Source organism: Erinaceus europaeus, chromosome 13, assembly GCF_950295315.1.
Source record: "Erinaceus europaeus chromosome 13, mEriEur2.1, whole genome shotgun sequence".
Classification (NCBI taxonomy): domain Eukaryota; kingdom Metazoa; phylum Chordata; class Mammalia; order Eulipotyphla; family Erinaceidae; genus Erinaceus; species Erinaceus europaeus.
The window spans coordinates 53,594,478-53,615,805 of NC_080174.1; the positions used below are offsets into that span (position 1 = coordinate 53,594,478).

At 44.6% G+C, this 21,328-nt stretch overlaps 1 protein-coding gene across 2 annotated transcripts in view; it reads right to left on the minus strand.

Moving 5' to 3' along the window:
- Nucleotides 1–3,231: 3,231 nt before the first annotated feature.
- LOC103109033 (protein OSCP1) overlaps nt 3,232–21,328 on the minus strand; it is a 36,597-nt gene continuing 18,500 nt past the window's right edge. Inside the window, exons 3-10 of one of the 2 annotated variants that reach the window (XM_007518037.3) lie at nt 20,832–20,999; nt 19,857–19,937; nt 11,362–11,465; nt 10,751–10,879; nt 8,693–8,762; nt 5,693–5,832; nt 4,328–4,391; nt 3,232–3,460 (exon numbers count right to left, since the gene is read on the minus strand). In XM_007518037.3, coding sequence (XP_007518099.1) covers nt 3,344–3,460; nt 4,328–4,391; nt 5,693–5,832; nt 8,693–8,762; nt 10,751–10,879; nt 11,362–11,465; nt 19,857–19,937; nt 20,832–20,999 — 873 coding nt within the window. In that variant the 3' untranslated portion in view covers nt 3,232–3,343. The remainder of the gene's footprint in view (nt 3,461–4,327; nt 4,392–5,692; nt 5,833–8,692; nt 8,763–10,750; nt 10,880–11,361; nt 11,466–19,856; nt 19,938–20,831; nt 21,000–21,328) is intronic. The other variant, XM_060205894.1, reaches the window with a different exon arrangement.

The window sequence follows — 21,328 nt, forward strand, 5'->3', positions numbered from 1 at the left end:
CAGACATCATTCTGGCACACATGCTGCCAGGGACTGAATTTGGGACCTCATGCTTGAGAGTCTAACACTTCATCCACTGTGCCACCTCCTGGACCACCCTTTTCCCCTGCACTTGGCCCCCAGGGCCTTGAACCTGGGTCCTTCATACTGTGTGTGCACTTATCCAGGTGTGCCACTGCCTGACCCCCTAGTCCATATTCTAGCTAGAGTAATCCTGCCTTATTATTTTTAAAATTTTCATTCCTTCTGATACCTTTGCTTTCCTTGCACGTCCTGAACCACCATGCAACTTGTTTTTCCCAACATTTATGCAAGTCTGGAGACATGAAACTCAGTGATTGCTACATCACAGGCTGCCTCACCAGAGATCTGTATCTTGTTTGTTTACCATGAGGACAGATGTGTTTGAAATTACCAGCATCACCTGGGATAGGCAGGAGGAGGAGGTTGCTTCTCAGAACTTTGTGGCCTACCTCCAAGGCCCTGGGACATGCTCTTAGCAGATAGTAAAGTACAGGTTTGTGACTGTTCAGTGGGAGCCTGACTCAGAACAGGACAGAATCATCCCCTTTGCCTGCTAGTCAGTCCACTCCAATGGGTGGCCAGATTGCTTAAAAGAGTTGAAATTGGGGAGGGGTGGGCAGGTGGTGGCGCACCTGGTTGAGTGTACATGTTACAGTGCACAAGGACCCAGGCTTGAGCCCCTGGCCCCTACCTGCAGGGGGAAAGCTTCACAAGTGGTTGAGGCAGTGCTGCAGGTGTCTGTCTCTCTCCCTCTCTATCACCCCCTTCCCTCTTAATTTCTGACTGTCTCTATCCAACAGATAAATATATATAAAAAAAAAGAGTTGAAAATAGCTGGGCTGGGAGGTGGTGCATTGGGCTAAATGTTGGATGCTCATGCATGAGGTCCCTAGTTAAGTACCAGAGTGATGCTCTGATTTCTCTTTCAAATAAATAAATAAATAGATAAATAAATAAGAGACATTGTACCTGGTACAATGTAACCTATCACAGGCATTCTGTAGCACACTACCTTGTTTCTTACCAGTGCACTTTTGGGGGGGGGTTTAAAAAGATTTATTTATTAATGAGAAAGATAGGAAGAGAGAGAAAGAACCAGACATCACTCTGATACAGATGCTGCTGAGGGTTGAACTCGGGATCTCATGCTTGAGAGTCTGATGCCTTATCGACTGTGCCACCTCTCAGACCATGGGGTTGGGGTGGGATGGGGGGAGATCTTTTTTTTTTTTTAACCAGAGCACTGCTCAGCTCTGACTTATAGTGGTGTGGGGAATTGAACCTGGGACACTGGAGACTCAGGCATGGGAGTGCCTTTGCATAACCATTATGCTATCTACCCTCACCCAGGGGGGAGATCTTTGTAAGTAAGGAAGTGTAAATTTTTTTTCATTTTTTTTTTTTTTTTTAGCCAGAGCACTGCTTACTTCTGGCTTATGGCAGTGCGGGGGGATTGAACCTGGAACTTCAGAGCCTCAGGCACGACAGTCTGTTTGCATAACTATTATGCTATCTACCCCCTCTTTAATTTTTTAAATATTTATTTTCCCTTTTGTTGCCCTTGTTTTTCATTGTTGTTGTAGTTACTGTTGTTATTGATGTCATTGTTGTTGAGTAGGACAGAGAGAAATGGAGAGAGGAGGGGAAGACAGAGAGGGGGAGAGAAAGATAGACACCTGCAGACCTGCTTCACACTCCCCTGCTGGTGGGAACCGGGGGCTCGAACCAGGATCCTTATGCTGGTCCTTGCGCTTTGCATCACCTGCACTTAACCTGCTGTGCTACTGCCTGACTGCCAACTTTTTTTTTTTTTTTTTTAATTAGGGCACTGCTCAGCTCTGATTTATGGTGGTATGGGGGGATTGAATATGGGACCACAGAGCCTCAGGCATTAAAGTCTTTTGCATAGCTGTTATGCTATCTCCCCAGCCTGACCAAGTAAATTACACTTGGGGTGGGGGTAGACAGTATAATGGTTATGCAATGAGACTCTCAAGCCTAAGGCTCCAAAGTCCCAGGTTCAATGCCCCACACCACCATAAACCAGAGCTGAGCAGTGCTCTGGTCTCTCTCTGTGTTTTCCTCTCTGTATCTTTCATTCAAAAATAAATTTAAAAAGTTATTGATGACTTAAGTTTCTGCATCTATAAGCTATCCTTGGACAAGTGAAAGGGTGACTTCCCTGGCCTTCACCTTCCAGAACATTGTCTTACTTTTCCAGAGTGAATGGTCCCATCTCAGACAATGATCATAAGCTCAGCTCTCTCCTCCCTTCTGCCATGCTGGGACTAAATGGGCCTTGGCTTCTCAATGTTGGTTAACACAGAGCCTGCCAGTTACTCAGTCCCAGGATGAACATGTGGTAGAAGGCTGATGCTCCTTCCTTAAACAATGGGGTCTTTTACACTGAATCCAGTTAGAGCTGTCATCTCACCAAGTCTAGTCAAGTGGCTTGTTGGGCACATGGAAGTGAAGCAGCATAGCATGTGTGCCTTGCACATACTCGGCACAAGGCTCTGCTGGGCCATGAATGAGCCTGAGGCAGAGGTCATGGTATAAGTATCGGTGGGAACAGAAAGAGAGCTCTACAGAGAACTATGGATATCTACCTGCTCTGCGTGGGGTGGTGGCCTGCCTGGCTTTGCCTCTGAGGTGACAGTTCCCAGTGTGCTGATGACAGGAAGGCTGTTTAGGCAGGACTCCAACTGTTGGAGGCCGCTGCCATTGCATTTATTTCAAACTCACTTACAGGGTAGATTATACCCCAGAAATCTGAAGTGTCATGTTTCCCTGGCATCTGTGAACTGTAGGTGCCCACAGGAAAGCTGGAAGGAAGATGCTAACAGTCACATCCCCAGACAGATGTGGGGGCTTGATGCTATGACCCACGATGCTTTGTACAGTCACCATACAGCCAAGAAAAAAGGGCTGAGAAGAGAGCATAATGGCGATGCAAAAAGACTTGAATGCCTGTGGCACCAAGGGTCTTAGGGTCAATCCCCAGAACTACCATAAGCCAGAGTAGAGCAGTGGTCTGGTAAAAACAAAAAATCCCCCCAAAACCAAACCAAACTAAAACAAAACAATATGGGCAAGCCCTATTCAAATGCCAGGATACATTGTGCAGAGAATATATGTATGCATGTGCCTCCCAGAGAACACACCCTGGAGGTGGAACACAGTTGCACAGTTCTTAACACTGGAATGACAGTGAGGTAATGGTTTTTATTCAGTAGAAAACTAGCAGCATCAAGTTGCACTTTGGGGGACTCCCTAGGGGCCCTCATCAAGCAGATCTCCCTAGGGGCAGAGGAGTCAGTTATAACTCATCCATCATGGCCAACAAATCATCTCCCTTGCTGGTGCTCCGCCTGGGCTGGTCTGTGATCTCAAACTCCCCCATGATCCGAGCCAGCTCTTTGCTCCTTTGCTGGTCCTGTTGGAGAAACGAGAAGGGAAGGGGCATCAGGATGTGTCGGCATGATTGCATCCTGCCACTGAAGGCACATTCTCACTCCACCAAGGGGAAGCTCTGTAGCTCTCCACCTTTTGGTTGGAATCCCATGCTGATCAGAGAACTTGGGGGGAGGGGGGCTGGGCTGTGGATCTCAAGGTGATTACAAGATGAGGAGAGGAATAAGATTTGACTTGTGGGCAAGGAGGTGGCTCAGCAAGTAGAGTGCATTGTTTTTTTACATTTATTTATTCCCTTTTTGTTGCATTGTTGTAGTTATTTTGTTGTTGTCGTATATGTCAGAGAGAAATGGAGGAGGCTTGAACTGGGATCCTTTTGCTGGTCCTTAGTAAATCAGTTTTTTTTGTTGTTTAAAAAATTTTAAATTTATTTAAAAAAGGAGACATTGACAAAACCATAGGATAAGAGGGGTACAACTCCACACAATTCCCACCACCACATCTCCGTATCCCATCCCCTCCCCTGATGGCCTTCCTATTCTAGTAAATAAGTTTTTTTAAATATTTATTTTCCCTTTTTGTCGCCCTTGTTTTTGTTGTAGTTATTATTGTTGTTGTTATTTATGCCATCGTTGTTGGATAGGACAGATAGAAATGGAGAAAGATGGGGAAGACAGAGAGGGGGAGGGAAAGATAGACACCTGCAGACCTGCTTCACCGCTTGTGAAGCGACTCCCCTACAGGTGGGGAGCTGGGGGCTTGAACCAGGATCCTTACGCCAGTTCTTGCGCTTTGCACCACGTGCGCTTAACCTGCTGCGCTACTGCCCGACTCCCAGTAAATCAGTTTTAAAGATACATATTTGATTTGTACAATCCCCTGTACACACCTGGGTAGCTTGTATGTTGATCACTTCATAGGATAATTCTTCTGGCCTGGTGAGAGCTGCTTGTCTGCATGAGAGGGTAAAGAAAGGGGCCAGAGGTTAGAGGTTTCACCCTGCCATCGTGGCTGGCTGGCGCTTGGTCATCTGGCCACTTATATTTTCTGCTTCAGCTTCTGTCATTTCCCTTCAACATTCTATCACACCCCCACCCCCAAGACACGCTGCATCCCAGAAAGCCAAGTCCTTTGAAATCTGTGTGCCCTTGCACACTAAACTCTGCCAATAACATCATCATCCCCCACACCTGCTTGGCAAACTTCAGGTTCTTTCTCAGACGCTAACGCCTTCAGCCAGCCACTGTGACCTCCATTAGAGCAGTTGTGACACAGTGCTGTGATAACTTATCTGTAGGTCTGCTCTCTGATGATGCTGGGGGCTCCTGAGTATAGGCTTTGCCCTCCAGTTTTGTGGCTCCAGTACTTAAACTAGTACCTTCACTCACAAACCACTTCGTGGCTAGGAGGATAAACAGCAACCTCCAAGCCAAATATTTGCTGTGAGGAGAATAAGAATAACATTGGGGGTTGGGTGGTAGCACAATGGGTTAAGCATACATGGTGCACAAAGTGCAAGGACTGGCATAAGGATCCCGGTTTGAGCCCCCGGCTCCCCACCCGCAGGGGGGTCATTTCACAGGCGGTGAAGCAGCTCTGCGGGTGTCTATCTTTCTCTTCCCCTCTTTGTCTTCTCCTCCTCTCTCCATTTCTCTCTGTCCTATCCAACAATGACAGCAATAACAACAATGATAAACAACAAAGGCAACAAAAGGGAAAAAATGGCCTCCAGGAGCAATGGATTAGTAGTGCAGGCACTGAGCTCCAGCAATAACCCTGGAGGCAAAAAAAAAAAAAGATTAACATGAGATAAAGGACTAGACGTGCTCTGGGAACTATAAAGCACTGTCATCTTGGTGAATCACTACCAGTATTAGTTTGGGGGGAGACTTTAAAAAAAATTTCTTTATTGGGGGATTAATGTTTTACAGTTGATAGTAAATACAGTAGTTCGTACATGCATAACATTTCTCAGTTTTCCATACAATACAATCCCCACTAGTCCTCTGCCATCCTGTGGGAGAAGACTGTTTAATCTAAAAAATATCTTGCCTTTATCTCTCCTCTGACTGCTTGACAGACTGCCTTACCATGAGTGTCTTGATTACCAATATTTTTTGTCAGCTGTACCCTGCTAAGCAAAACATGAGAACTATTTTACATCTATCTATGTGTCACTGGCTTATAATTTTAATTTATCACACTTAGAGTATATACATATATAAGCCTTTAAAGAAACAGATTAAAAACATACTCTTCCTCTTCATCAGTGGTAAAGAGATTCAAACGGAATCCTGGCTCAGGGCCACTGGATTTCTTAATCTCCATTCCTCCCATCAGCCTGGCCAAGAAATTCAGCTCTTCTTTAGCAAGCGGGTTTGGAGAAATGCTTTCCTGTAGAAACAGTTTCAAGAGCTTTAGCCACATCAAGGTGATCACACTTCCTGCCGAGACCCCAGAGACTCAGGGTGGTATTAGAAAATATACAAAACAAGAACTGTTGAAATGATTTCTGGCAAGAGCGGGGTCCAAATAAAACACAGAGTTATTAGGGTAACCGAAAGAGAAAACGATTTGTGTCAGAAACTGAGAACTCTTTTGCAAGGCAGCAAACCGGAGGTTTTTGCACTTTCAAGATGAGTGGAAGGCCCCAGGGATCCTCCTTCTCAAGTTATCTTCCTCCTCAGAGGAGAAGCCCATAGCTTCCTCTTCTGTCAGTCTAGTTCCTCTAGTAAAGGCTCCAGGTCCAAGGGCACCACTCACTCATCCTGCGAGAGGTACCACAGCGCCCCCTGGTGGTGACTGTTTGGAAACACACCTGAACCCATTCCTTCACTGTCTTGCCTTTCCTGAGTCTCTCTAATCTCCTCTTCCCCTGCTCTCTTTTCCCTCACTCTGCTGCAGTTATCTAAGATGTATATCTCAACTTACTTATCCTTCCTTGAGATAAATCCTTCTGCCTCCTGCCTAAAAGGACAAAAATCCAAATTGTGTGTGCCCCTTCTGATTCAGACTCCTGAGTCCTTGTCTGGTGGGACCTCTCACCATTAATTCAGTTATGCGGTGACAGCCACGTGGCAGAGATTCACCTCCTTGCTTTCCCCACACAGCCCGCTCCTTTGCTCCTTGTGCCTTTGCTCACACTCTTCTCTCTGCTACATGCCTGCCCATGCCTCCTCTGCTATTTGGCATCTCACTCCACTTAGCCCTGCTTGAATGTCACCTCCTCTGCCAGCCCTTCCTGATCCCTGCCCTCTGCCCTCCCTCCACCCCCAGGCAGATAGGACTTGTGCTATTCTGGAACAGCACTTTGCTCAGAACGCCCAGTGAGTTCTTTTCACACTGCATCATAGTTATTTGTTTCTATTACTGTCTCCCAGGGCACTTAAAAGTCCTTCCAGATGGAGCCAGTTCTGGTCTAAGACTAAGCCCACTTTGTGCCTCTGGGAAACCATCCCATAGAAATAGTACAAGGGTGGGGGCCAGGTGGTAGCACATCTGGTTGAGTGCACATGTTACAGTGTGCAAGGACCCGGGTTTGAGCCTCTGGTCCCCACCTGCCGAGGGAAAGCTTTGCAAGTGGTGAAGCAGGTCAGTCTCTCTCCCCTCTTTCTCTCTTGCTTTCTGGCTGTCTGTATCCAATAAATAAAGATATAAAGAAAAGAAAAGAAAAGAAAAGAAAAGAAAAGAAATAGTGTAAGGGGCCAGGCCATGGCACAACTGGTAAAGCCCAAACATCATGTGTAAAGATCCAAGTTTGAGCCTCTAGTCCCCACCTGTAGGGAAGAAGCATCACAAGTGGTGGCACAGGCTGCTGCTATCTCTCTTTCTCTTATCCTGGTTCTCATAATAAAAATAAAGTTAAAAAATAAATAGTACAGTAGATGTTTGTTGAATATCTGCATAGTCCTGATGTTCTCTCTAGCTAGCTAGTTTTGAGAAAAAATGTAAAGATAGAATTCAGTGGCCTGGGAAGTGGCATAGTAGTAAAGTGCTGGGCTTGCAAGTTTGAGGTCCTAAATTCAATCCCTGGCTCCTCTGCATATGCCAGGATGATGCTTGGCCTCTTTGTGCTTCTCTTGTTAAATTAAAAAAAAAAAGTAAAAAGATGAAATTCAGAGGACCTCGAACTCCATTTTGAAGTTAGCAGCCAAATCTCACTGTAGAGGAGCACTAACAAGGGCTATTTTTATGAATTAGTTAATTTTGAGAATGTGGCACTGGGGGTATGAACTCAGGACCTTGTGCACATGCAATATTGCTGAGGAGCCATCTGTATCCAAGTTTTTAATAATAGAGACAAGGAGAGAAATCACAGCCCATCTTCACTATCCATGGAACTCTTCTGGTGCTGACTGTCATTCTCCCATCTGGTGCTGAGGCTCGAACCCAGAGCCTCGTGCACAGTAAGTGCATGCTCTCCCAGCCAGGTTATCTCCTGGCCTCAGAAAAGGGATGTTCTAGTGATCGAACCCACACAAGTGCTGGTCTCAGCAATTCTTCTTCTTCTAGCGTTTGCCCTTCTTCCGTAGCCAGTCAGCAGCGTCAGGTTGAGCCTGATGTAAAGTTTCGAGACCTCCTTTGAATCTGGAGAGGTGACAGTCGTTGACTATGTGGGTCATAGTCTGTCTGTAGCCGCAGGGGCAGTTCGGGTCGTCTCTGGCTCCCCAGCGATGGAACATAGCGGCGCACCAGCCATGGCCTGTTCGATAGCGATTGAGGAGGGCCCAATCATAACGTGCCAGGTCAAAGCTGGGTTGACGCTTGCAGGGGTCTGTGATGAGGTGTTTGTTCTTTACCTCAGCTGACTGCCAACTCTGTTTCCAAGAGACTGGAACAGAGAAGTTCAGTGTAGGCATAGGGGACCAGATTGGGTGACAAGACGTCAAGCGTTGGACAGGGTGGGCGAAGATATCCGCGAATATTGGCAGGTCCGGTCGAGCGTAGATGTGGGATGATCCGACTTCACAGCACTGGTACAGTGCTATTTTCACATGTCCTGGTGTGTGGTTCCCACTTAATTATGGTGGTTGAGCCAAGCCTAAAATTACCTAATTAGTCAGATCACTGGAAGTCTCCATGAGAAACTACAATTAAGAACCTTTGTACTTGTGAGGTTGAATCAAGCAGATTGCAAGCAGTGAGGAAAATGTTGACTCGCTTTGAGATCTGAAGAGTTCCCACCCTTCACCCCATCTACATTTCTGTATTTAGTAATAAGTTCTGGAGGTGAACAAGGAAGTCAGATGCTCACCTGCTTTCGTGACACTAAGTTCTTTGATGTGCCAGAAATGTGGGTTTCCACAGGGCGATTCACACTGTACCTGATATCAATAGGCAATGGTGAGAAACACTGTCCAGGCTTTCACCCTGACTTTCTCCTAACCCACACATATCATTTGACTTTCTACTGTCCCCCCATTTTTAATTTCAGAAAGTGATAGAGGTGAAGAGAGACACCATACCACTGGATCTAGTGTTGGTCATCTTTCCCTGATGTCATCCACAGTGTCCTCATGTGGTGCTAGGGGCTCAAACCCAGATTCTTGCTCATGGCAAGATATATGCTATACCAGGTGAGCTATTCCCTGCCCCATTTATTCATATATATATATATATATATATATATATATATATATATATATAGTGTGTGAGAGAGGGGGAGAGAAAAGCACTTCTCAGCTCTGTCACAAGGTGATTCTGGGGATTGAATCTGCAGCCTCTGGGGCCTCAGGTATGCAAGTTCGGAGCTCTAACAGGATGAGCTCTCGCCCTGACCGTAACTTTTAGCTTTTATTTACTTATTTAAAAGTTTTCCCTCAGGAGTCGGGCGGTAGCACAGCGGGTTAAGCACATGTGGCACAAAGCACAAAGACCGGCATAAGGATCCCAGTTCAAGCCTCCGGCTCCCCACCTGCAGAGGAGTCGCTTCACAAGCAGTGAAGCAGGTGTGCAGGTATCTGTCTTTCTCTTCCCCCTCTGTCTTTCCTTCCTCTCTCCATTTCTCTCTGTCCTATCCAACAATGACATCAATAACAACAACAATAACTACAACAGTAAAACAACAAGGGCAACAAAAGGGAATAAATAAATAAATATTTTTAAAAATTAAAAAAAAGTTTTCCCTCACAGCCCCATAGTTTTTGAGACATTTAAAAGCATCCAAAAAGGTACTGGGTGTATAGGGTACAACTAAGTCTGTGTCAAAGAAAAATACCTGGGAAAGTTATGTGGAAACGTGACCTTTTACAAAGCAGTGTGCTCAGCACTGAAACAAACAAACAACAACAACAAACAGTGAACAGTATACAAAGGCCATGCCTTTATGGGTCTCCATCACACAAAGATTTTGGCTAGTTCTCTTTCATGACATATAAAATCATTTGTCTTACTTTTTTAAAGTTTGCTTTATGATAGGTAGACTGGCAGGGAAGGGGGAAGAGGACAGAGCAGTATTGTAGCATATGCGGTACCAGAGATCAAACCTGGGACCTTGGGATCTCCTGCTTGTAAGTCCAGAGTTCTACTGCTGCACAACAGCCCCCACCCCCTATAGTGACACTTATTTCTCTCTTAAACCAGCTGAGCTACCATATAAGTCTAAATTTCAGGTGCCCTTTGAAAATGTCAGGTGTCTGTCTGCATTGTGTCAGGACTTTTCATAGCAGAAATCAGGCTAGTTCCCCCCACCCCCATCCCCCACATCTTGAAAACAAAGTGACCTGGGGCTGGGGAATAGGCCATCTTGTATAGTGCATACTTTCCCATACTTGGGGACCTGGGTTTGAGTCCCTGACATTACACAGGAGCACCATGAAAGGGAGATGTTGTGGTCTCTCTCCCTTTCTCTAAGATTGTTAACAGGAAAAAAGAGAATAAAGGGAGAGAGAGGGAGAGGGAGAGAGAGAGAGAAAGAACGAACGGGAACCAGAGCATCATTCTGGCACATGTGATGTTGGGGACTGAACTTGGAAAAAGCCTCATGCTCCCAAGTTCAGTGCTCTAACCACTGTGCAACCTTATAGGCCATTGTCTTTCTCTATTTTAAATAAAAAGAAGATTCCACTAGGGATGGTGAAGTTGTGCAGGTATGAAATCCCAGTGTAAAATAATGTTAAAAATGTTTTTAAAAAAAAGGTGAATGGGAAATTGCATAATAGTTATTCTAAAAGACTTTCATGCCTAAGGCTCTGAGGACCCAGGTTCAGTCCCCCTACACTATTGTAAGCCAGAGTTGAGCAGTACTCTGGTGAAAATAAAATAAAACCTCCCTTGGGCTTAACAGTATTCAGGGAAGGAGAATTCTGCTTACATATTTGTTCCCAGTTTCAGGACTCGGTCTCCATAAAATTCAAAAGAACCTTCTTTTGGTGCAGTGACATAGCTCCCACCATGCTTGAATTCTACTCTCTTCACTTCTTCACCTTTGCTGTTGAACATTCTGCAATACAAAGGATGACATCATGGAGTGTTCTCCAAGCTTGGGGAGTCCTGGAGGCTTCTTTATTCTTTGTACTAAGGGACAAAAAGGAATTGATGCACTTCTTCCAGATGAAGATGCTGGTCATGGTGTAACATAATGATACCATTCTGATAATCATACATTGTGATGACATTTAGTGAGTTTGGGTTGTTGGTACTAGGTATTGTGTCAACACTTTGAAGCAATATTATCTGATACAGTCTCACAGAAACTACTTAATAGACAAGGACATGAGTACTGGAGAATTACGTGGTTTGCTTTGGGGGTCTGCTAAGTGCCAGAGCTGGGGTTAGAACCCGAGCTCCTAACTCCTGTACTTTACTTGGCCAGTGGTGGGAGGCTTGGGGCAGGCTGGCAGAGTTACATTCTAGATGGTGGCCCACAGAGTGCTTTCCCACACCCCAACACTAGGCTGACAATCACTGTTGAGAATTCTTCACCTGATGAATCCGGGAACTTCAGTCCCCCAGGGAACAGGCCCAGATACTGGCAACACAAAGCGACCGTTGGAATTCTGAACCTTGTCCTTTAGGAATATGGATACCTGGCGGAAAATACACTGATGGTCATTTCTCCCATTATGTTTATTTTATTTATTTAATTTTTTTTGCCTCCAGGGTTATCTCTGGGGCTCCATGCCTGCACTACTAATCCACTGCTCCTGGAGCCCATTTTTTCCCATTTTGTTGCCCTTGTTGTTGTTATTATTGTTATTGTTGGATAGGACAGAGAGAAATGGAGAGAGGAGGGGAAGACAGAGAGGGGGAGAGAAAGATAGACACTTGCAGACCTGCTTCACCGCCTGTGAAGTGACCTCCCTGCAGGTGAGGAGCCAGGGGCTCAAACCCAGATCCTTACGCCGGTCCTTGCACTTTGTGCGCCATGTGTGCTTAACCCACTGTGTTATTGCCAGCCCCCTTATTTTATTTCTACTTGGGTTATCACTGGGGCTGTGCTGATGCTACAAATTCACTATTTCCAGTGGTCAGTTTTTCCTTTACAAACACCCCCCCCCCTTATATTTTATTTGGTAGGACAGAGAGAAATTGAGAGGAAAGGGAGAGACAGAAAGGGAGAAAGATAGACACCTGCAGATCTGCTTTACTGCTCATGAAGTGTTACCCCTGCAGGTGGGGAGTGGAGGCCCAAGCCTGGGTCTCTTGTGCATGGTGATGTGTGTGCTCACTTGGGTGTACCACTTCTGGCCCCGCACCTGGTATGCTTCTATAGACACGAGCATTCTCAGGATGGCTGGGTTGTGTAATGGCTTGGGAATGTTGCCCAGTGAGTTTGTAACATGGAGAACCTCACCATAATCAACACTGGCAGAGAGAGAAGCACAGGGTGTTTACACACAGACTTTCTTTTGAGTCTCACAGAAAATTTGCCAGGTGAGTGATGAGGAAGTTGAGATTCACAGACTGAACTGAATGGCCCAGAGAGCAAATGAGACACAGGGCCAGGTTGACTTTGATTCCACAGCCATATCTTGGTTCTCTGCTAATTTTCCACAGAGCTAAGCAACCTGAGCTACAAGAACCCCACTTTCTACTTTACAGATGAGGAACCAGCAGCTCTGAGGTTAAGAAATGTTTTGCAGGTCAGCTCACAAGAGGCAGAGAACAGAAGATTCAACCTTGGGTTAACTCGGAACCCTAGCTCTTAGTTTTGTGCTGAGCTAGTGATAGGAGTCAGAGCAGGTGGATCTGTGTGAAGGAGAGTTTGAAGGACTTTTATGAGACTGAAAACACATCATGTTTATTTCTCCTCTCTGGGTCTCTGCATTCTGTACTGAGGTCTTGGTTGGATTAAATGCAATCAAAACTGTCAATCAGTTTTATTGGATATTAGTTTCCTCATCCATACAATGAAATCAACTTGAAGATCCCATCAAACTCTAAAATTTCGGGACTAGGGAGATAACATAATGGTTATGCAAAAGACTTTCATGCCTGCAGCTCCAAGGTCCCATGTTCAATCCCCAGCACCACCATAAGCCAGAACTGAGCAGTGCTCTGCTCTGTTTCTCATCTTTATCTATCTCATTACAATAAAAAACCCTAAAATTCCTCAAGATTATATTAGGGTCATGGAGATAGCATAGTGGTTATGTAAAAGATTCTCATGCCTTAGCTCTGAGGTCCCAGGTTCAATTCCTTGTACTACCATAAGCCAGGGCTGAGTAGTGTTCTGGTTAAAAAAAAAAAAAGTATCAGGGGCGGAGCAATGGTATATTGGGTTAAGCGCACATAGTATGAAGCACAAGGATGCCAGCTGGACCCCTGGCTCCACACCTACAGGGGCGGTCACTTCATAAGTGGTGAAGCAGGTCTGCAGATGTCTCTTTCTCTCCCCTCTCTCAATTTCTTTTCTTTCTTATTTATTTATTTATTTTCCCTTTTTTGGTTGCCCTTTTTTTTTTTTATTGTTGTAACTATTATTGTTGTTGATGTCACCATTGTTGGATAGGACAGAGAGAAATGGATAGAGGAGGGGAGGACAGAGAGCTGGAGAGAAAGATACCTGCAGACCTGCTTCACCGCCTGTAAAGCCACTCCCCTGCAGATGGGGGGCGGGGGGCTCGAACCGGGATCCTTACGCTGGTCCTTGCGCTTTGCTGCCACTTGTGCGTAACCCGCTGCGCTACCGCCTGACTCCCACCTCTCTCAATTTCTATTTTACCCAATAGCAACAACAACAGCAACAGCAACAATGACAACAGCAGCAGCAGCAACAATAACAACAAATGGAAAAAATGGTCTCCAGGAGCAGTGTATTTGTAGAGCAGGCACTGAGCCCCAGTGATAATCCTGGAGGCAAAAAAAAAAAAAGAAAAAAAGGGTAAGTTGTATGTAAGATTAAAATGTAAAGTGCTGTGCATTTGAAAGTGGCAATTTGGTGTGCTGACATTCGATGATCTAATCTCATATCTGTGTGAAGTCACTCCACAGCTCTGGAATTGTAAATTATACTACCTTAATGACTCCCCTGCAGGTGGGGAGCCGAGGGCTCGAACCAGGATCCTTATGCTGGTCCTTGTGCTTTGTGCACCTGCCCTTAACCCGTTGCACTACTGCCCGACTCCCTATATTTTACTTTTTAATGAGTAAAACTACAGATAGAGACAGAACACTATTAACTCTGGCTTCTGGTGGTGTGAGAGATTGAATTTGGACATAACCAAGTTATGTGCTATCCTTCCACACACAGTTTTAGGATCATCTTAACTTCTTTAGTATCTGACACTATTAGGACGTTGGCCTTCTACTCCAGGAAGCTTTTTTTCCATGAACTTTCATGGGGCTGCATGTCCTAGACTTTCATGGTACCACCACCCTCAACTTCCTTTACCTTTCCATTCAGGACGTCTTTCCCTCCATCTTTCTGCCTTCCTCTCCCTGCCATCTACACTCACATTGCCACCTGCTGGCCAAAATGCTCCATGACACTTCCTTCCCTCCCATAGTCACTGCCTCACATTGACTAAGCCAATGTCCAAAATTCAAACCCTCCTCCAACTTTTTTTTTTAAAATTTATTTATTCATGAGGAGAGAGAGAGAGAGAGAGAGAGAGAGAGAGAGAGCCCAGACAGCATTCTGGTACATGTACTGCTGGGGATTGAACTCAGAACCTCATGGTTGAGAATCCAATGCTTTGTCCACCACACCACCTCCCAGACCACCTGCCCCAACTTCTTAACCTCTTTTGAAAGGAAAACCATTCCTCCTCTTTACTTGACTCAGAACAAGAGTGTCACATTCGATCCTCCTCTGATCTTCATCTAATCCCTTCCCAGGCCCATGGATTCTGCCTTTTCAGTGTCTGTGCCTTTTTTGCCACCAGCCTAGCTCAGGCGTTCATATTTCTTAAGGGCTATTGCTTCACAGTTGGGCCTTCGTCTTCTTGTCATTCCTACTCCAGACAGTGCTACATCCTAATTTGTATTGTTTGTTTGCTTTGCAGAGCTGGGGTCTCATATGTGTGATTTCACCACTTCCAGGCCTGCCTTTTTCTTTTCTTTTTCATTCAGATAGTGAGAGAGAAAGAGAGTGAGAGAACAGGACCATAACTGACTCCATTGCCAACTACCATGTGGTGTCAGGGTTTAAACCTGAGCTACATATAAGCACCCTCTGCTCAGTGAGCTTTTTTTTTTTTCTTTTCTTACCACATTCTAACTTTCTTTCTGTCACTGTGCTTCACTGCTCCGGGCCAACCTTTATAGATAGAAAGAAAGAAAGAGGGGGTGGGTTGGGGGAGGGAGAAACACTATAGCACCAAAGCCTCTCCTGGAGCAGGGCCACAAACATATCCTCCCAGGTGACCTGTCCCACTGGCCCCACATCCTAACTTTAAAAAATTCATTTCTGGGCTGGGGATATAGTATAATGGTTATTTAAAAAGACATTAGTTTCTGAGGCTCTTTTGTTCCACGTTCAGTCCCCAGTATTAGCATAAGCCAGAGCTGAGCAGTGCATTTCTGGGCTTCTGAATTTGGAACCTGTCTCCCTTAGATAAGACTTTGTTTCTTCATAGTACATCCAGTAGAGTGTACACACATTCCCAGTATGAGGACCCAGGTTCAAACCCTTGGGTCCTACCTGTAGTGAGGAAGCTTCACAAATGGTGGAGCAGTGCTACAAGTATGTCTTCTCTCCCTCAAAGAAAGAAGGAGGGAGGCTACATTCATGCAGGCACCAAACCTCAGCAATAACCTTGATGGTTTAAAAAAAAAAAGGCTTTGTTCCTTCCCATGATCTAATACACTACTATGGGAAAGATGGGTGATACAGCAAATTGAACACAGCCTCTGAAGTAGTGTATTTGAATCCCAGCTCCAGCACAACTAGCTTCCTGACCTTGAGCAAACCATTTCTCTCAAGATTTAGTTCTTCTTATAGTTTGTTGGGAGGATTAGCTGAAGAAGCATATGTAATACATAGATGTTATACATAGGTATTTGCATATATATATATATATATATATATATAGAGAGAGAGAGAGAGAGAGAGAGAGAAAGCATGCATTTCTCAAGGATAGATAAAAAACATAGACAAGATCACAGTATTTTCATCCTGGAATAAGGAACTGCTTGGAGGACATGGTTAAGGATATAGTTTTTATTTCATTAATTTGATAAGACAGAGAGTTAATGAAAAGGGGGAAAGGAGATAGGGAGAGAGAGATGCTTACAGCATTGCTTCATAATTCATGAAGCTTCCTTCCTGTACATGGGGACAATGGGTCCTTGCACATGATAACATGTGTGTTCAACTGGATATACCACAACCGAGACCCTTAAGAAAGATATTTTAGGGGAGCCAGGCGGTGGCACAGCAGGTTAAGTGCGCATGGCAGAAAGCACACAGACCAGCATCAGAATCCCGGTTCGAGCCCCCAGCTCCCCACCTGCAGGGGTTCACTTCACAGGTAGTGAAGCAGGTCTGCAGGTGTCTATCTTTCTCTCCCCCTCTCTGTCTTCCCCTCCTCTCTCCATTTCTCTCTGTCCTATCCAACAACAGCGACATCAATAACAATGACAATAAACAACAAGGGCAACAAAAGGGAAAAAATAAATAAAAAATAAAAAAGAAAGATATTTTAGCTTTCTATACCCTTTGAACCTTTGATTCTTTGAACATGTGTATGTGTAACATGGTCAGAAAATAAAATTCAAAGGAAAAGAAAGTATAACATGTTTTAAGGCCTAATCATTGATAACACTTTTATGTTTGACCCCCAGGAGTAATTTCCTTTGCTATGGGTGGAGCACTAATGGCATAAATATAATAAAGATCTGTAATAGTCTTAAACTCGAATTAAAATATGAAAGTACAGGGAGTTGGGCGGTAGCACAGCGGGTTAAGAGCAGGTGGTGCAAGGTGCAAGGATAGGTGTAAAGATCCTGGTTCGAGCCCCCGGCTCCCCACCTGCAGGGGAGTCGCTTCACAGGCAGTGAAGCAGGTCTGCAGGTATCTGTCTTTCTCTCTCCCTCTCTGTCTTCCCCTGGATCCTTGTACTTGTCCTTGTGCTTAGCACAGTGGGTTAAGTGCAGGTGGCACTAAGCACAAGGACAGGTGCAAGGATCCAGGTTCCATCCCCCGGCTCCCCACCTGCAGGGGTGTCACTTCACAGGCAGTGAAGCAGGACTGCAGGTGTCTGTCTATCTGTCTTCCCCTCCACTCTCCATTTCTGTCTGTCCTATCCAATAATGACAACATCAATTACAACAATAATAAAAAACAAGGGCAATAAAAGGGAAATAAATAAATAAATATTTAAAAATATATGAAAGTACAAATAAGTTTAGTTATTGCCTTGCTCTACAACATTGAAAAACTCTACATGATGAAGTATAAGTATCAAGATTGAATATTTGGGGGGAGGTTAGGCAGCATAATGGTTATGCAAAGAGGCTCTCATGCCTGAGGCTCCAAAGTCTCAGGTTCAACGCACACCACCATAAGCCAGAGATGAGCAGTGCTCTGGTAAAAAAAAAAAAAAAAAAAGAAAAAAAAAAAGGAAGGGGAGTCAGGCGGTAGCACAGCAGGTTAAACGCAGGTGGCGTAAAGCACAAGGACCGGCACAAGGATCCTGGTTTGAGCCCCCGGCTCTCCACCCGTAGGGGAGTCGCTTCACAAGCAGTGAAGCAGGTCTGCAGGTGTCTTTCTCTTCCCCTCTCTGTCTTCCCCTCCTCTCTCCATTTCTCTCTGTCCTATCTAAGAACGACGACATCAATAACAACAACAACAATAGCTATAACAACAATAAAAAGACAACAAGGGCAACAAAAGGGAAAATAAATAAATAAATAATTTTTTAAAAAGGAGGAGAAGAAGGACTGCATATTTAGACATTTTATAGATCATAGTAATATAAGTAGCCATATTGATTTCTCAGTTCTGACAGGGTAAAATTCATCATAATGAAAAGCCTTTCTTACTAATAAGTCTATAGTAAAATCATTAACATTTACTAACCACAATGTATGTTAAGCTTTAGATGCTAAGTAAGCAGGCAATGAAGCATCAGAATATTCATCAAAAAGAATAGTAATCATATATCCTGATACTATTCAGCCACTGATCTGTAACATCTGGCTGGTTTTCCAAGTCTGATCTTTAATGGTATTTCTTTTCAACTGAAGTCTATCGGTGCATCTCTCTCTCTCTCTCTCTCTCTCTCTCTCCCTCTCCCCCTGCCCCAGCCCAGTCCTTGTCCATGGTGTGGTTTCACCACTCCCAGGTGACACTAGCCCACTGACCAGGTACTATTCTTGCCCCTAGTTTGTCAAAGAGATACTGATACACCTCTGTCTTCCTCTCTTCTCTCCATTTCTCTCTGTCCTATTCAACGACAACGACAATAATAACTACAACAATAAAACAACAAGGGCAACAAAAGGGAATAAATAAAAAAGTAAAAAAAGTAAAATATATTAAAATATATAATAAAAGTTTGAGGAAAAAAAGTTTGAGACAAGCCTTTGGAATTGAGCTTAGACTGATGACCTGGAGAGTGGAGAATCCTATTTATTTATGTATTTATGAGAGGGATAGGGAGAAAGAGAATCAGAGCATCACTCTGGTATATGAGATGTTGGGGATCCAACTTGGGACCTCATACTTGAGTCTAACTCTTTATCCACTCTGCCCCCTCCTGCATCTATTTCTTTTTTTCTTTTTTTCATATTTATTTATTTATTCTCTTTTGTTGCCCTTGTTTTATTGTTGTAGTTATTATTGTTGTTATCGATGTCATCGTTGTTGGATAGGACAGAGAGAAATGGAGAGAAGAGGGGAAGACAGACAGGGGGAGAGAAGATAGACACCCGCAGACCTACTTCACTGCTTGTGAAGCGACGCCCCTGCAAGTAGGGAGCCGGGGGCTCGAACCGGGATCCTTACGCTGGTCCCTGTGCTTTGTGCCACCTGCGCTTAACCTGCTGTGCTACCACCTGATTCCCCCTGAGTCTATTTCTAACTAAAGCACTTCTCACCTCTGGCTTATGGTGGTGCTGGGTGTTGAATCTAGGACCTTGGAGCCTCAGGCACAAGTCTTTGCATAACCATATATATATATAATTTTATTTTTTATTGGGAGGTTAGTGGTTTATAGTACAGTTGGTACACTGGGACTCACCTGTCTTGCTATGACAGGTGTCTGCAAAACACTTTTACCCCAACTGTAGGTCCTTTTTCACCATCATGCACCATGACCTCAAAGCCTCCCCTCCTCCCACCCCCTACCTGTCCTTCTTCCCCAGAGTCCTTTGCTTTAGTGAATACACCAAACAAGTCCAAGTTTTACTTTATGTTTCCCCTTTCTGTTGTTATTTCTTAAATTCTTCCCATGAGTGAGATCATCCCCTATTCATCCTTTTCTTTCTGGCTTATCTCACTTCACGATTCCTACAAGCTCTATCCAAGATGAGGTGAAGAAGGTGAATTTTAATAGCGGAGTAGTATTCCATTGTGTATAAATACCACAACTTTCTTTCTCAGCCACTCATCTGCTGTTGGACACCTAGGTTGCTTCCAAGTTTGGTCTAATACAAATTGTGCTGCTATGAACATAAGTGTACACATATCTTTTTGGATGGTGTTTTTGGTTCCTTTGGATATATCCCCAGGAGAGGAATTCCAGGGTCACAGGGTAGGTCCATTTCAAGCCTTCTGAGGGTTCTCCAGACTGCTCTCCATAGGGGTTGGACCAATTTACATTCCCATCAGCAGTGCAGGAGGGTTCCTTTGTCCCTACAACCTATAAACATATATGGTAACTGGGGATGAATGAAGAAGACATCCTTGTCTTCCTTATCAGAAGGTTTACTTAAACATTGAGGACATCACTAAGTGGGCAATCTGGTCCTTTTCTACCTGTCTTGCTAGGATAGCTGTAGCAGGGAGCTTCTAGGGCTGCCTGTGCACTCACCCGGATGTGCAGGTCTTGGAAGAAGATGAGGAGTGTTTGCCTGATCAGTTGGAATTCGCCCTCAGACAGATTCCCATATGTCTGTCAGAAGCAAAGCAGAAAGAAGCATTTCACCTTTAGAAGTGAGATGAAGGAGTCAGGTGGTAGCGTGGTGCGGTGGGTTAAGTGCAGGTGGCACAAAGCGCAAGGACCGGCATAAGGATCTGGTTTGAGCCCCCGGATCCCCACGTGCAGGGGAGTCACTTCACAAGCAGGTCTGCAGGTGTCTGTCTTTCTCTCCTCCTCTCTGTCTTCCCCTCCTCTCTCCATTTCTCTCTGTCCTATCCAACAATGATGACATCAATAACAATAATAATAACTACAACAATAAGAAAAACCAAGGGCACCAAAAGGGAATAAATTATTTAAAAAAAGAAGGCATAAATAGAGAAGGCCTATCTACTAAATTGAATACTTGTAGATTGTCAGAGATTTTTGGAGAGTGGTAGGCTTTGCCATTCCTCATCCTGGCTCCTCTGTCATAGAATCTGTTCTTAATATATATATATTCCCTTTTGTTGTCCTGGTTGTTTTATTGCTGTAGTTACTGTTGTTGTTCTTAATGTCATTGTTGTTGGATAGGACAGAGAGAAATGAAGAGAGGAGGGGAAGACAGAGGGGGAGAGAAAGACAGACACCTGCAGACCTGCTTCACCACCTGTGAAGCGACTCCCCTGTAGGTGGGGAGCTGGGGGCTTGAACTGGGATCCTGTGCTTTGTGCCACCTGCGCTTAACCCGGTGTGCTACTGCCCGACTCCTGAATCTGCCTGTTCTTTTTTTTGTTTTTCATTTCTTTATTGGGGAATGAATGTTTTACATTCAACAGTAAGTACAATAGTTTGTACATGTATAACATTCCCCAATCTGCCTGTTCTTATCCAAGGGGTAAGAACAAGAATTGGAGCTGAGAGGTAATAAATTGATGGTTGTCTTACTTCAACCAGCTGCCGGAAAGCCTCATCCACTTGGTGCAGGATGGTTGGGGAGTCTTGGATGAATCCCTTGATGGCATCTAAGTGATTGAAAGTGATCAGCAACACGTCCTTGGGGCGGGGACATAGCAGTACTTGATATTTGAAAGCCATGGTCATCAGGTCATAGAGCTGCCAACCCATCATGAACAGAAGAAACAGGATTGTAAGTGCAGACACTGGCATTTCCTTCTCTTGTTAATCTATAAATATACCTTCCTGATTTATTTATTACACACCTAAAGAATTTAAAGCACCACTCCAGCACTGCGCTTTAAACCAGGAGCCTCAGGCATGCGAGTCTGATGCTCTACCAGTTGAGTATCTCCCCAGGTGTATGAATACACTTTTTTTTTTTTTTTTTTACCAGAGCACTGCTCAGCTCTGGCTTATGGTGGTATGGGGGATTGAACCTGGGACTTGAGAGCCTCAGGCATGAAAGTCTCTTTGCATAACCATTA